Source organism: Myotis davidii, unplaced genomic scaffold, assembly GCF_000327345.1.
Source record: "Myotis davidii unplaced genomic scaffold, ASM32734v1 scaffold639, whole genome shotgun sequence".
NCBI lineage: Eukaryota > Metazoa > Chordata > Mammalia > Chiroptera > Vespertilionidae > Myotis > Myotis davidii.
Window position 1 is genome coordinate 1,465,526 of NW_006290541.1, and position 14,619 is coordinate 1,480,144.

Genomic DNA, 14,619 nt, shown 5'->3' on the forward strand with positions numbered 1-14,619 from the left:
CATCTTTGAAACATGAATGTGGAGACACAATGCAAAAAAATAGAAGGGGCTAAATCGGAGTTACTCAGTTCTGCAGTTTTTCGGCTGGAGTTGAATCTTTGGCACACTTAATTCAGAAACTCGATGAGTGTTTATTTTCTTTTGGCCTATCAATTTGGCATCTCTATTATGATGGATAGATGATGGATGGATAGATAGACAGATAGACTGCCTGGAGACAAAGGCACTGGCCAGCCTTTGGGTTTTTTTGGTTTCTTAATAATAAAACACAGTGTTGGCAAAGTTACCATAATATGTGCATTCTCATACACTGCTTATGGGCAAGTAACAATAGGAAAATGGTTTTTTAAATTATAGGAATAATAGTTTATCCGTAACCATGTAGCCCTTGCCACAGCTCCATCAAACAGAGGAAAGTGAGGCTCAGAAATGAAGAAACTTGCCCAGAGCTAGCAAGGGGCTGAACCAGGCTTTGAGCTGAGCCAGTGTGGCCCCAGGACTCACCCTTCACCACTGTGTTAGTTACCTATTGCCACATAGCAAATACCCCCACACTTAGCTAGTTAAATAATAAGTTTTGTCTCACAGTGTCTGTGCACCTGAACCCATGGGGCTCACCTGGATCCTCCGACTCCAGGTGGCTCATGAGGGGGCGGCCGAGCTATTAACTGAGGCTGGTCTCATCCGAGGCTCGCAGTCAGAGCTGCGGGTCCCCTTCCGCGTCCATTTGTGTGATTGCGCGGGATTCAGGGCTGTGTAGACCTCTTCCTAGAGCCGAGCGCCCAAGTCGGAAGCCACAGCCTGGTGCCACCCACCGTGTGCAGATGCTTCCACGTGTGTCTCCACCCATCCGATCACTGTAAAGCCACTGCACTTGAGGAGGCTCATGGCCTGAGACAGTGTTCCCACGGCATTGTTTCATGCCACCCCTAAAAATGTTTATAATCTTACGTTGACAAGTAGAATACAGAGACCGGGAGACTTGACTGCAAAATGGTTGTCTCCAGGCGGTGAAATTAGACGTGGTGTTTTTTTCCTTGCTGCTTATGGCTATTTCCTCAGTGATCATGTTATCACAACATAAGGGGGGGACAGTTGCAGGGAGGGAGATAAGATTGTTTATAAGAGAAGCAGAGCAAACAGCTCCAGGTGAACTTGGCCTTGACTTTGACCTGGCTCACATCTTGCTGTTTGGGGAAATGACATTCATTTATTACTCTCAGCAAAAAGATCAAGAGGATATTAAAAACGTTTGATGGCTGTTTTTATAGTTCGGAGTTAAAAATTGACTGTGGCTGTCCCCTGGGCACTGAGGGTGGCGAGCCTCACTGCTGGGCCCAGACGGCTGGGCTGGATTTACCTGCGGGCCCGGTCTTGTGTGTCCAGGCAGACCCCTGCCTCCTGGGTGTGCTGCCTTATTTATGAATGAAAATACTGGATCATTCGATATTAACTCAAACTTTTTTTTGTTCTGCTTCCTGTGCTTCCAATAATAATTTGCTTCTGGGGGAAGCAAGTTGTTTTGCTGCAAATGTTTCATTTCAAAGACATACTCTAGATGGGATCAAAGAGGCCACCTGTTACATTCCAATTACCTAGGAAAGGAGAGGTCAGGTGGACAAACTTCCAGTTTAGCCACTTACCAGGTGTGTGACTTTGGGCAAATTAATTGATCTTTCTGAGCTTTGGTGTCTTCTGTAACCTGCGGATAACATCTCCCTCCTTGGAAAGGGATAATGCTGGTGAAGTGCTCCAGATAATGCCTGGGACAGTCCTGTCCGTGCTTGATGATGGGTAGGTGCATGGGGACTTGGTATAAGAGATCCAGAAAAGGCTTCCGTGACCATTCAAGTCTTCTTTTCTCTCGTGGTTTTATATCATCATTCAGCGAATTAAGAGGATGTTATATATCATCATTGGTATTATATTGGTGTTTGGTATTTGATTGTATTGTTATTTGATTATTTTTCTCTATAAAAGTAAAAATTGAGATATAGTAGGAAAAGCAGAAGTATTAACCTGGGTTCGAATCCTGCCTTTGCAACTCACTAGCTCTGTGACCTTGGGAAAGTCACTTAGCCTCTCTGATCCTCATTCAGAAAATGGGAACAACACTACCATCTCACGAGCGGGTTGCAAATTAATTAAAACTAGAGATGACAGTGTGCCTGGTGGGGCCTGCCTAGCTCACACGTTAGCTTCCCCATCTCTCTTTGTCTGATAGCGCAGTTGCCATCAAGCTTACCAGCCTCTGAATTTAAGGGTGTCTGCCCAGCAGTCTTGGCCCTCTTCCATCCACGCCCACTAAGACTTGGCACATGGTAGGAACCATTGAAGTTTTTGGAACAGACCCGTCTGCCTTGCACCTGGCCCTCAGCATCCCTGTCCCGTGCCCATCAATCCCTGCTCCCTCCACGCCTCTCCCTACCCCACCTCCCAGCTCCTGTTTGCTCAGTCTTGGTATCATCAGGGCTGCAGCTCCCACTGCCACTGCCTCCATTCCCAGCAGTCCCACTTCCCAATTCCCAAGAAATCTGAGTGCAACAATGAGATATCAGGACATTTTCTGGAAGAAGGGGAGGGCTTGCACATCCTCATTTGGAGGACTGCTTGCTAGTTTCCAGCTTTTTGTTTTGCCCCTTTGCTGAAACCAAGCAAGATCAGAACTAGTTACGAGCGATTTTATCCAGGTATGCAGCCCTGTTTTCTGCAAGTCTAATTGGAGTTAGCCTTGACTAGGAACCTGGAGTTCTGGCCAAGAAAGAGATAAACAGTTGAGTGTATATAAAAAAAAGTCACTAATATGTCCCATGACCTTTAACGCTCTACAAATAGAATCAACTCTTTAGGAATTCCCTTTTCATCTATAATAATAAAAGGGTAACATGCTAATTAGACCAGACGTCCTTCTGGGCATCATTCCAGACATCCTTCCGGATGAAGCAGGGCCGGAGCGAAGCCTGGGTTCCAGGTGCCGGAGGGAAGCCGGTGTTGGCAGCCAGGGAAGGAAGGCCTAATCTTGCACAAATTTTCATGCATTGGGCCTCTAGTTTTAAGATAAAACAGAAAACAAAAGCTGGTTTCTTCATCCTTAAAATAAGGGTAGTATTGGGTTTTAATTGACTTTACATTCAAAGAGCAACATAATTAATTACATTACATAATTAATTTTGAAACCTTTTTTGATATCCAAAGCAATTACAGAAAATTATGAATAAATTTAAATATGTTTTCTAATATCATGGTTTTGTATGGTTTGGCAAACTGGGTGTGTGTGTGTGTGTGTGTGTGTGAGAGAGAGAGAGAGAGAGAGAGAGAGAGAGGCGCTAGCACATGCGGTAACAACTCCCCCTCAGCATTGTGTAAAGATGAAATGAGATCACATATGATTTACATAAAGTCACTAGTGATTCCCTAGTTTGGTGCAATTATGGCAACCCTAGAAGAGTAACTAATATTTCTCAACCACCAAATATGTACCAGGAAGATAAAGGAGACTGGAGACATTAAAACCAGGGGTCCTCAAACTTTTTAAACAGGGGGCCAGTTCACTGTCCCTCAGACCATTGGAGGGCCGGACTATAGTTTAAAAAAAAACTATGAACAAATTCCTATGCACACTTCACATATCTTATTTTGAGGTAAAAAAAACAAAACGGGAACAAATACAGTATTTGTATTTGCATGTGGCATGCAGGCCGTAGTTTGAGGACCCTGCATTAAAGGGATCGCTAGGGCAGCGGTTCTCAACCTGTGGGTCGCGACCCCTTTGGCAGTCGAACGACCCTTTCACGGGTCGCCTAAGACCATCCTGCATATCAGACATTTACATTACGATTCGTAACAGTAGCAACATTACAGTTATGAAGTAGCAACGAAAATAATTTTATGGTTGGGTCACGACATGAGGAACTGTATTTAAAGGGCCAGAAGGTTGAGAACCACTGCTCTAGGAGTTACTGATTGTAGGTTGTAACTCATTACACACTTCTCTTGGATTCACCAAGCTGCCTTTCACTTAGGGACCAAGGAGATGGGGAGTTTAAGGCTACCCTCTGCGTCTCAGCAACATGCTGACCTAAAAAGCCTCATGGGGTTAAGCCTGGGAACTCACACACCCTCTATACCATTAGCACGATATCAAAAACAGGTGAAATGAGTTTCAAGCAAATGACTTGTGCGCAAAAGTGTTTTTAACAAAAAAAAAATCTATAGGTGGAGACCACCTGAATTTAGACATTTGATTGTTTTCTCCTGCGTGGCTTTTGAATGTCACAACTAGAACATAGCTTGGGGTGGGTGCTACTGGCATCTGGTGGGCAGAGGCCAGGGACGCTGCTCGACATCTGCAGGACACAGGACAGCCCACGACACAGAATTTCCAAGTCCAAAATGTCAGCAGTGCCAAGGCTGCGAGACTCTGGTCTATATACATTTGGATATAGATTGAATTTTTACAAAATTTGGATGATTTTCTAATCTGATCGTTCACATGCTAATACCCCAGGCATCTTTGCATACCCATAACTATTAAATTTGTCTATCTTGAAACTATTAAAGGATGCACAATATTCCATTGTTTATGAAATGGGGGATATATCATATTCTATTTAGCTACCTTCTATTGTCAGACATTTAGGTCATTTCTCTACAACATCACTGGCACTGGGCTTTCCCATTTTTAAAAAATCCTCAGTGTTTTTGTGGTGCCCAGGTCAGGCCAGACTCAGTGTTCTGGGGTGGTCTGGCTGGGATGGGGTTGAGGTCCTGGGACTGACTCTGTTGGGAACACTGGGCGTCAGTTAGGGCAGAATTCTCACTCTACCTGCTGTCCCCACGGGTTCTCATTCTCTTTGTTTCCTGCAGGATCCAGGCATATCAGTCAGGCTGCAGCCAAAGTCGACGTGGAATTTGATTATGATGGGCCTCTGATGAAGACAGAAGTTCCCGGGCCTAAATCTCGGGTGAGTTGAGCACACCTGAGTGGGAGTTTTGGGAAAGAACAGAAAGGGTCAGTGAGGCAAGAACACAGCCAAACGTAGGCACTGTTTTCTTAGCTGCTTTCGGAGATTTTACCACTAGAGATCTGGGACATTCAATGAGGCCATTTTGCTATAAGAAGTCAAAGAAGGTTTCTCAGAGGAGATGTATCAGTACTTGCTGCCACAATAATGCTGTGTAACAAACAGCCACAAAACCTTAGTAGCATACAGATTGCATCTAGGGGTAACTGGGAGTTGGCCAGGCAGCTCTGTTGGGCCCACCTTCATGCCTGGGGAATGACTGGCCATCAGTTGGTTTAGGCTAGGCTTGACTTGGCTCTGTTCCATGTGTTTCTCATCCTCCAGTAAGTTGGGCTGGGCTAGTTCCCATGGTGATGGTAGAGGAGAGCATACTATAACCTTCTTGATGCCCAAGCCCCACACTGGTCCACCATCACTTCCACCTTGTTCTGTTGGCCAAAGCAGGTCAAGGGCTGAGGCAGAACATCCTACCAACAGTGGAAGAACATGGCAAAGCTATATAGCACAGGGCATGGATAGTAAATGACCTTGCACTTGACCTTGAAGGACGAAAAGGAGGAATTTGCCAAAGGAGTGCATTCTGTTCTAGGCAAGGGGAATGGTATGTGGAGAGGCATACAGGGTGACAGTACATGGCATATGAGAGACATTGGATAGCTCTGAATTCCTGGAGTAAATGTCAGTGTGTGAGATGGAAGAGACACAAGTTGAGTGATGATGGAGACTGGAACTTTTACTCAAAGATGCTACAAAATCTGCATCTGACACATTGTGGAGGCTGACTAACCTTGATTCTGTGAAGTGATGTGCAATACTGTTTCTAATGTTTGCACTAAAAAATAACTGTAAACATATTTAATACAAATAAAATTTTTCTTTGCATATTTTGCAATTTTCTCCAGTGTCATTTTTTAGTGTCAAAAGATACCCCCCCTTTTGTCAGTGCAACTATTTATAAATCCAGAAATCTTTTTCTGATAAATGATTGTAGTTATTATGGAGAGAGTCTGCTCACAAAAGGAGACTTTCCCACACATATTTCTATTGGGATCGGTAGATTTTCATTTAATAGTAATGAAATGTTTGGGGAGTAATTTTTAATATTTTAATATTTTCTATTTTAATGTGGAAATATATAATTTTATGACACTAATTGCCAACGTTTATTTTATATTAAATTATTTTTAGAGGTTAAATCTTTATAATATTAAAGCAACTGGGGTATAATCCCCAGTTTCCATATAGAATTACACAGTGGTTTATAAAATATCTGGATTATACTGTAATTATAAATGGGTCTTTGTGTGCAAATTTATATTTTTCCGTTGATTTTATTTCCTAACATGGTGTTAAAGCCTTTTTTCTTCTAAATAAAAAATAAAACCCACGCTTTTATGGACACTAGGTAAACACTTTCAGCTTAATTTTTTTTTGTTAAATATTTTAGTTTATTTAATTATGCCTAAATATCCAGTATGTCCATTGTAATTATCACTTAACTGTCAGGAGTAGCTTCCCACCAACGATTTATATTAATCAATTTAAAAATATTTATAATATCATTGACTACTTAACTATGAAGTTATTTGCATAAAGGGAAAAGCAGCCCCAAGACTTGGGAAGACCTGAACAATTTTAAACTACTTTGAAGAATGTGTCCTTGCTGTAACACTATTGCTTTTCTTGCCCGCAGGAGTTAATGAAACAGCTGAATATAATTCAGGTAAGTGGAGACGAGGCAGCGTTCCTGCCATTGCTTCTCCAGTACAATTTAGCTGAGGGGCACAGATGCTTTTCTGTGCTGCCTCTTTTCAAAAAGGAAAGAAAAAGTTACTCAGAACCTTTTTCTCATTTTCCTTGTGATTTCTTCTTTCACTCATTGGTTATTTTTGTGTTCTTTAATTTCCACATTTTGGTGAACTTCTCAAGTTTCTGTTATTGATGTCTAATGTCATTGCATTGTGGTTAGAAAACAGATTTTGTGTGTTTTCAGTTCTCTTAACTGTATTGAGCCTTTTTATGGCCCCGCATATGGTCTGTCCTGGAAAATGTTCCATGTGTACCTGAGAAGAGCGTGCTGCCCTGTTGCTGGGTCGGGTGTTCTGTGGGTACCGGTGAGATATTGGGTTAGACCGTTGTTCACGTCTACTTCCTTGTTAACCTTCTACCTATGTTCTGTCTCCAGAACATAACAACTTTCTTGTCGAACTATTCTTTATTATTATTATTATTATTAGGTTTTTCACTTCAGGTTTTATTTAAGAAATTAGAACTATTCTTGTAGAACTATTTCCCCCTTTAATTCTGTCCATTTTTGCTTCATATATTTTGGGGCTCTATTATTAGGTCCATGTATGTTTATAATTGTTGTATCTTCTTAGTGGGCCGACTCTATGTCATCATTAAATGCCTCTCTTTACTTCTGGGAACATTTTGTTGTTGTTGTTGTTGTTCATTCTATAGTTGATTTTGTCTGATATTAGTATAAACCAGTGGTCGGCAAACTCATTAGTCAACAGAGCAAATATCAACAGTACAACGACTGAAATTTCTTTTGAGAGCCAAATTTTTTAAACTTAAACTATATAGGTAGGTACATTGTTATTAACTTAATTAGGGTAGTCCTAAGGCTTAGGAAGAGCCACACTCAAGGGGCCAAAGAGAGAGCCACATGTGGCTCGCGAGCCGCAGTTTGCCGACCACGGGTATAGACCATTTCAGCTTTCTTATGATTGCTGTGAGAATCATGTTATCTTTTTTGTTGCTGTTAATCCTCATTTTCCATTGACTTTTAGAGACACTGAGAGAGAAACATTGACCCATCGATTGTTTGCCTCCCACACGCACCCCACCCAGGGCTGGGGATTGAGCCTGCAACTGAGGTACATGCCCTTGACTGGAATGGAACCTGGGACCCTTCAGTCCACGGGCCAATGCTCTATCCACTGAGCCAAACCGGCTAGGGCTCATGTATCTTTTTTCATCCTTTTACTTTTAACCTATTTGAATTCTTGAAACTCAAGTGTGTGGCATGTCAACAGCTTATGGCTGAACCTTTTTAATGCAGTCTGACAGTTTCTGACTTTTGATTAAATTGCTCAGTCCGTCCACAGTTAATGTTATTATTGATATGGTTATATTTACATCTTCCTTGTTACATTTTTTTCCTCTTTGTCTCATATCCTTTTTGTTCCCCTGTGCCTCTTTTACTTTGTGTTTTTGCATTAAGTGAGTAACTTCTAGTCTAACATTTTTATTTCTTCCATAATTACTATGTGTGTTTTTTGAGTTTTCTTCATGGGTGCTCTATGGCTTACCATATACATCCTATCAGAGATACGGATCAACCTTTTTGTTGTGATATGTAAAACACGCACAGACAACTGCATACAATACAAATTCACAGCTTCATAAACTATCGTAAAGCAAATCACCCGTGTAATTACCCTGGGGCAGGAAATGTGGCATTTCTGGCACCCGCAGAAACCTTCCACATGTCCATAGACTGGTCGGGTCGTGGTCCTTTTCACTGATTCAAGCTGAATCCTCAACATGGAGGCCTCGGGAGTGGCGGTGAGCCTGACTCAGTCTGTCTTTTCCCAAAGAACGCAGAGGCTGTGCACTTCTTCTGCAATTATGAAGAGAGCCGGGGCAATTACCTGGTCGATGTGGATGGCAACCGAATGCTGGATCTCTATTCCCAGATCTCCTCTGTCCCCATAGGTAAGAGCTGGACCACCGTCCTTGAAGGTAACCTCTCTCTTAGCCGTGGCTACCCAGCCTCCGCAAGTCCCTTCCAGCACGCACGCCCGCATGTTACCAAACACTTCCCTCAAGGGCAGAAGAAAGGCACAGGTGATTCGTAGAGGGTGTGTACCAGGGACTTTACATGTCTTCTCTCGTTTACTCCTCCCCTAAACCTACTAGGTAGGTATGTATTAGTATTAGGTTTTGCAGATAGAGAGGCGGAGCTTAGCAGCTTGCGGGGAAGCTGAGCCGGGATGTGGGCCCAGGTCTGTGTGACCAGTTTGATGTCCGCTGTCTGTGATTGGGTTTCCCAGAGGGGGGGCCCGAGGCAGGATTCTGTGCATGTAGTTTATTGAGAGAGCGCTCCTGGCAGAAAGGGGGGGCGGGGGGCGGGAGGGAAATAGCACAGGGCAGGGGGGAAGCTCAGAGGGATGAGCTGTCAGCCGGAGACCAACCACTGCCTGGTCCCCCAGGATGCTCTTGAGCGTGCATTGCACCCCAGAGTTGGTCCCAGCCTGCAGCAAAGAGACTGGCCTCTGTGTACCTCTGTGCCAGGCAAGCATTGCCCGTCAGCTGCCAGAAGGAAGGACTTGTCAGCTCTGGGGTGAAGTGGCTTCCAGACACCAAGGGCGATTTTCCAGAGCCGGAGGCAGCTGGAGCCCTTATCAGACGCATGCACGGCAGCTGGGAGACGGTGGCCTGCACAGCACAGGTGCCCAGGTGCCGGGATGGGGCCACCAGCAGCACCTGCCTCACAGGCTCACCTTCCGGTCACACGGAGCATGACTTGCTGCTGTAGGAAGGGACAGGTGACAGGATGGACGGGCTGACCTGGACCTGCAATAGCTGGTGGTTGCAGCTTGGATGGCCGATGTTTCTCTGGTCTCTGGGTTCCCCTTAGATCCCTGGGCTGTAGGCCAAGTCGGTGGAGCCTGGCCCCTTGTGCTCCCACTTGTCAGCAGCTCCCACCCCAGCAGCCAGGGCCTTCCCCCGAGACCCCAAATCAGGTCCCCACTCCTCCACTTCCCCCATCGCAGTGCCTCCCACCTATTTATTCCCCAGAAAGGTGCAATTAGACAGTAAGTGGGTGACTCATTCTCTCTCTGGAAAGTCCCGTCATTCAGGCATGCCTCGGCCTTGGAAGGCATTTGGGATGCTAAGGTTTACCAGCCCCACCTTCATTTTGCCTCAGAGGAAAAGGGATTAGATTCGAGTGACCCTGGGTTTGCATCTTGGCTCCACCGTGTATTAGCCATGGGGCTGTGGGCCAGTGACTCCTCCACCCTCCCTCTCCCCCGAGGCCTCCCTCAGTTGGACTCCCCAGCCAGCCAGTGTATGTGTGTTGGGGCGGGAGGATCAGGCCGGCAGCAGCTGTTAAAAAGACTAGAAGTTCTAAGTTTTTCTCTCGCGCCACCTTTTCTCCCATATCTGTAGCCTTTGAGGTGATTTTTTAACTCTTAATCACTGAGAATTTGCTCTGTGCCTGGCATATTGCTAAGTGCCTTTCATGTTATTAAATCCCCACAACAGTCCTATAATGTTGGTTACTTTAGCATCATCCCCCACCCCCGCCCCCGCCCCGTTTACTGATGGGGGAGCCAGCTTTCAAAAGGTGCAGGGTTTTCCCAGTGTGTCCAAGAAGCCAAAGGATATGAACCAGCGACTCACTGCCTCTCTGCTTACTTCTGTGACCGCAGCCTCCCAGACGGCCGCCCCTGCCCTGCTGTGGGGGGCGGTCCAGGGCTTCGAAGGCCCAGGGTCGGAGTTCCCTGATCTGAGGGGCCCGCTCTCCTTTCATCTGTCCTAATGAAGCCGGCAGACAAGCTGAATCTGTGATCTCATACCTGCCCATCTGAGGCAGAGAAGTCACACACACCAGGCAGTGTGATAAAGAGCAGAGCTGAGAGGCCTCGAGCCAGAAAACAGTGGGAAAACACCCACCATGTTCCTTCCTTGAGTAATGGGCACTTTCCAGCCTTGGGCCCGGCACACCTCGGATTGGCATGGGGACAGCAGGGATGGTTGGCCCAAACACCCCCCCCCCCCCCATCCTGCCCCCAGTTCATGCTCCCTGCAGCAGGCTGAGTGAAACCACATCCGTTCACTCTCTGATTGCATGGAGAAGACGTCCCCCCGCCCCCCACTCCGGGTGACACTGGGTCGTTCATACCCGTCTAACTGGCTAATCTGTTACTCTGGAGGCAGCAGGCCCCAAGCTCAGAGGTGGGCAGGCCTCTCACCACTGTACTCTAAAGTCTCCTCTCAAAGTAAATGTATTTAAATTAAAAAATGAACCGACTGAAAGAAAATAAGTACAAGGTGTGCGCCATAAAAATGGTGATGCTTGAAGACTGAGAGCTTTTCTCCAAGTTCCGCGACCTGCTCCCAGATTCACAGATGAGTCTTTTCTCGCGTACATCAGTTTGGAGTTCTTCCATGTTGCCGGGTCTCTGCATTATTCATTCACTCGGCTGATATCCATTGAGCTGAACACTTGCCACTGCCGTTGAGGGTCTTCCAATCTGGTCTCCTGACCTCGGTGCCGCCTACAAACTTGGCCTTGCTGTGAGAGTTGTGGCCAGGACTCGCAATAATGAACAGAAAGCCCCCTGCACATAGTAGATGCTCAGTAAATGGAAGTAAAGCCTTTGAGCCCAGGACATCTGGCTCCGGTGTGGGCAGTACTGTCTTACACCCCCGCCCTTTACAATAAAAGCTTCCACTTACTGAGCTGTGTGCAGGGGTTTTCTCTTCATCACTAACCCTGGCAACAATCGATCTGCTGTTGATGGACTTTTGGTGGCTTTCAAGCCTGGAGATGGAGTGGCACAGTTAGGATGTGTGTACATTGGTCTTCATACACGTGTGCAGGATAAATTCATAGGAGAGTAATTGCTGAGTCAAAATGTGTCTTGAACCTTGTGGTGGAGTGTCAGGCCCAGGCTGGACAGTAAATGCCACGGACTCTGGGAATGAGCAGATGTGTGAAGGCAGAACCGGTACGCTGGCCTCAGAGGCAGGTTGTGCCACACACTCACTCGCCTCCTGAGCCAACACTTAAAGCAGCTTGACTCTGTCTGTAGGCACCATCTGTAGGCACTGGGGGAGAAAGCAGGGACCACATTTGTGATTCATTACACAGGCCTGGGGAACCCCTCCCAGACCTGGAAGTTCGCTTTCGCCTGCACCCAGCTCCTCTTGTGTCTGTCTAGCTCTGTAGGTCTCAAACCTGAACCCAGAATTACCTAGAGAACCTGTTGAAGATTTCCGGGCCACACCCTGAGAGATTCTGAGTCAGGGGGTCTGGGTGGGCCCAGCCGTGGGTGTTTTTGTCTGCCAAGAAGGGGTGGCATGAGAAGAGGTTGGAAAGGAGGGGAGGGGCGGGCAATGGAGGAGGGGCGCAGGGCCCTCAGCTGCGATGTTGGCCTCTAACCACCTTCCCATCCCCAGGTTACAACCATCCTGCGCTCATGAAGCTCGTGCAACAGCCTCAGAATGCGGTGAGTCCCGGATTAGACGGTAAAGACCAGCGTGTCCATGGCAGTTCAGAGGACCTCTGGGGCACCTTGGGAAACAGTGCATCCATTCATTCACTCCATAAGTGTCTACTGAGCACACACTATGCGCAAGGCGCTTGGAGTACCGTGGTGAGCAGACACCCAGCACCCCGCTCCCATGGTGGCAGTCAATTAACTTAATTCTCGGCCCGTAAGTAGAGAATTACAACCATAGTAAGTGCTACAGAGTGAGGTAAGCAGTGTTGTGTGGGCATAAAATGATGAAATTGATCATAATGATTAACAGAAATTAAGAGCATAATATGTATAGTAACCCCCCTGATCCCCAGTTTCACTTTCCACAGTTTCAGTTACCCGTGGTCATCTGTGGTCCAAAAATAGTAAATGCAAAAGTTCCAGAAATAAACAACTCATAAGTTTTAAAAATATTTTATTATTGATTTCAGAGAGGAAGGGAGAGGGAGAGAGAGAGAGAAACATCAATGATGAGAGAGAACCACTGATGGGCTGCCTCCTGCACATCCTCCACTGGGGATCAAGCCCGCAACCTGGGCATGTGCCCTTGACCAGAATCAAACCTGGGAGCCTTAAGTCCACAGGCCAACACTCTATCCACTGAGCCAAACCAGCGAGGGCCATAAGTTTTGAGTTGGGCACAGTTCTGAGTAGTGTGATGAAATCTCATGCTGGGCTATGGCTCATTCCTTTGTCCAGCACATCTACACGGTAGAGGCTCCCTGCCCGTTCATCACTCAGTAGCCGTCTTGGTTATCAGATTGACTGTCGAGGTATCACAGAGCATATGTTCAAGTCACCCTTATTTTACTTAATAATGCCACATCCGCATAGCTTTTATTGCAGCATGTTGTTAAAATGGCTCTATTTTATTATTAGTTATCGTTGGCAATCTCTCACTGTGCCTAATTTACAAATTAAACTTTATCATAGGTTGTATGAACGGGGTTTGGTACTGTCTACAGTCTCAGGCATCACTGGATGTCTGGGAACGTACCCCTTCCCCCCAGATGAGAGGGGTTTAAAGCAACACCCATTGGCTGTCACATTGATTTTATGGATCAGGAGCCGGGCAGGCTCAGCTGAGCGCTTGGAAAATGGACATCTGCGCTTAGCTGGAGGCTACAGGGCAGACTACTGTGTGCTCATCTGGTTGTTAGCATAATCCCTTTCATTCACACGGTTCCCACGTGATCCCGCCATCTTCCTGCCAGCAACCCAGGCCAATCCTGTGCTTGGTCTTCCATCACTTTCTGCTCTTAGCACAGGGCTCGTGTGTTTGCACTGGGCCCACTCGGAAAAGCCAGAATTATTCCCTATCTGAACCAATTAGGAACCTTCATTACATCTGCCCAGTCCCTTTGGCCCTATAACATACTCACAGTCCCAGGGTTGAGGGGTGGCATCTTCTTGGGGGCCATACTGTGTCTGCAACACATCTTCACAACATGGTATGTCAGGTATGGCATCCGCTATGGTAATACCCTATAGCTGCCCGTGCCCTCTTCACCACAGAGCAGGATGTTTATCGCCCCATTGAGAATTTGTGAATAACAAATGGTCCCCACAACATGCCCCAGCCAGTACTATTCCCCGGCCCACTCCCTTATTCTAACTGCATAGGGGCACTCCTTCCATTCTTTCTTGGCACGTGAATGGCATCACAGTGTGCGTCTCATCACATCTGGCTAATTCACTCACAACCCGTCTGCGCGATTCATCTTGTGCAGAGCCACAGATTCCCATTCCTGAGGCTGCGCAGCCGTCCAGGGGGTGAGAGCGCAGCAGGTATGCATCCACCCCTGCTGGTGGGCATCAGGTCGTTCCTACAGCGGCCGCTGCCATGAACACAGAGTGCCTGTCTTCCGTGAACAGTCATGGTCTCCAGGGGGTACATGGCTAGGAGTGGAGCTGCGGGCCATCGTGGTGAGCAGACAGTTGTCCAAACTGTCTGTTTCCACTTCCCCAGCAGCGTGTGGGAGTGGTGGTCACTCCACTTCCTCCCCGACAGCGAGTGTCACTGGGGGGCTTTCATTTTACTCAGAGAGTGACTTACGTATCCACACACGACAAGGGGTGTGAGTCCCCCCAAAGATCAAAGAAAGGCAGGGGAGGGCTGAGAGCCCCCACAGTGTTAGGAACCGACTCCCGGCCTTAAACGCCCTCCCCTTTTAACAGGCACAGTGGAAGATAATAAAAAGAACCACATTTCCCTCCTTACGAATGGGTTTGCCCTGCCTGGGAGGGACTTCGGGACATTTCCCCCCTCCGATTAGTTGACAAGTTCAGGGGCTACAGTGGAGGACTTGTGGGGC

The 14,619-nt window shown here is 46.7% G+C and overlaps 1 protein-coding gene across 1 annotated transcript in view; it reads left to right on the forward strand.

Moving 5' to 3' along the window:
* ABAT (4-aminobutyrate aminotransferase) overlaps window positions 1–14,619 on the forward strand; it is a 52,925-nt gene that overhangs the window by 16,601 nt on the left and 21,705 nt on the right. The window contains exons 3-6 of the mRNA XM_006763586.2: window positions 4,867–4,964; window positions 6,718–6,747; window positions 8,630–8,747; window positions 12,222–12,271. Of these exons, the coding sequence (XP_006763649.1) occupies window positions 4,867–4,964; window positions 6,718–6,747; window positions 8,630–8,747; window positions 12,222–12,271 (296 nt within the window). The remainder of the gene's footprint in view (window positions 1–4,866; window positions 4,965–6,717; window positions 6,748–8,629; window positions 8,748–12,221; window positions 12,272–14,619) is intronic.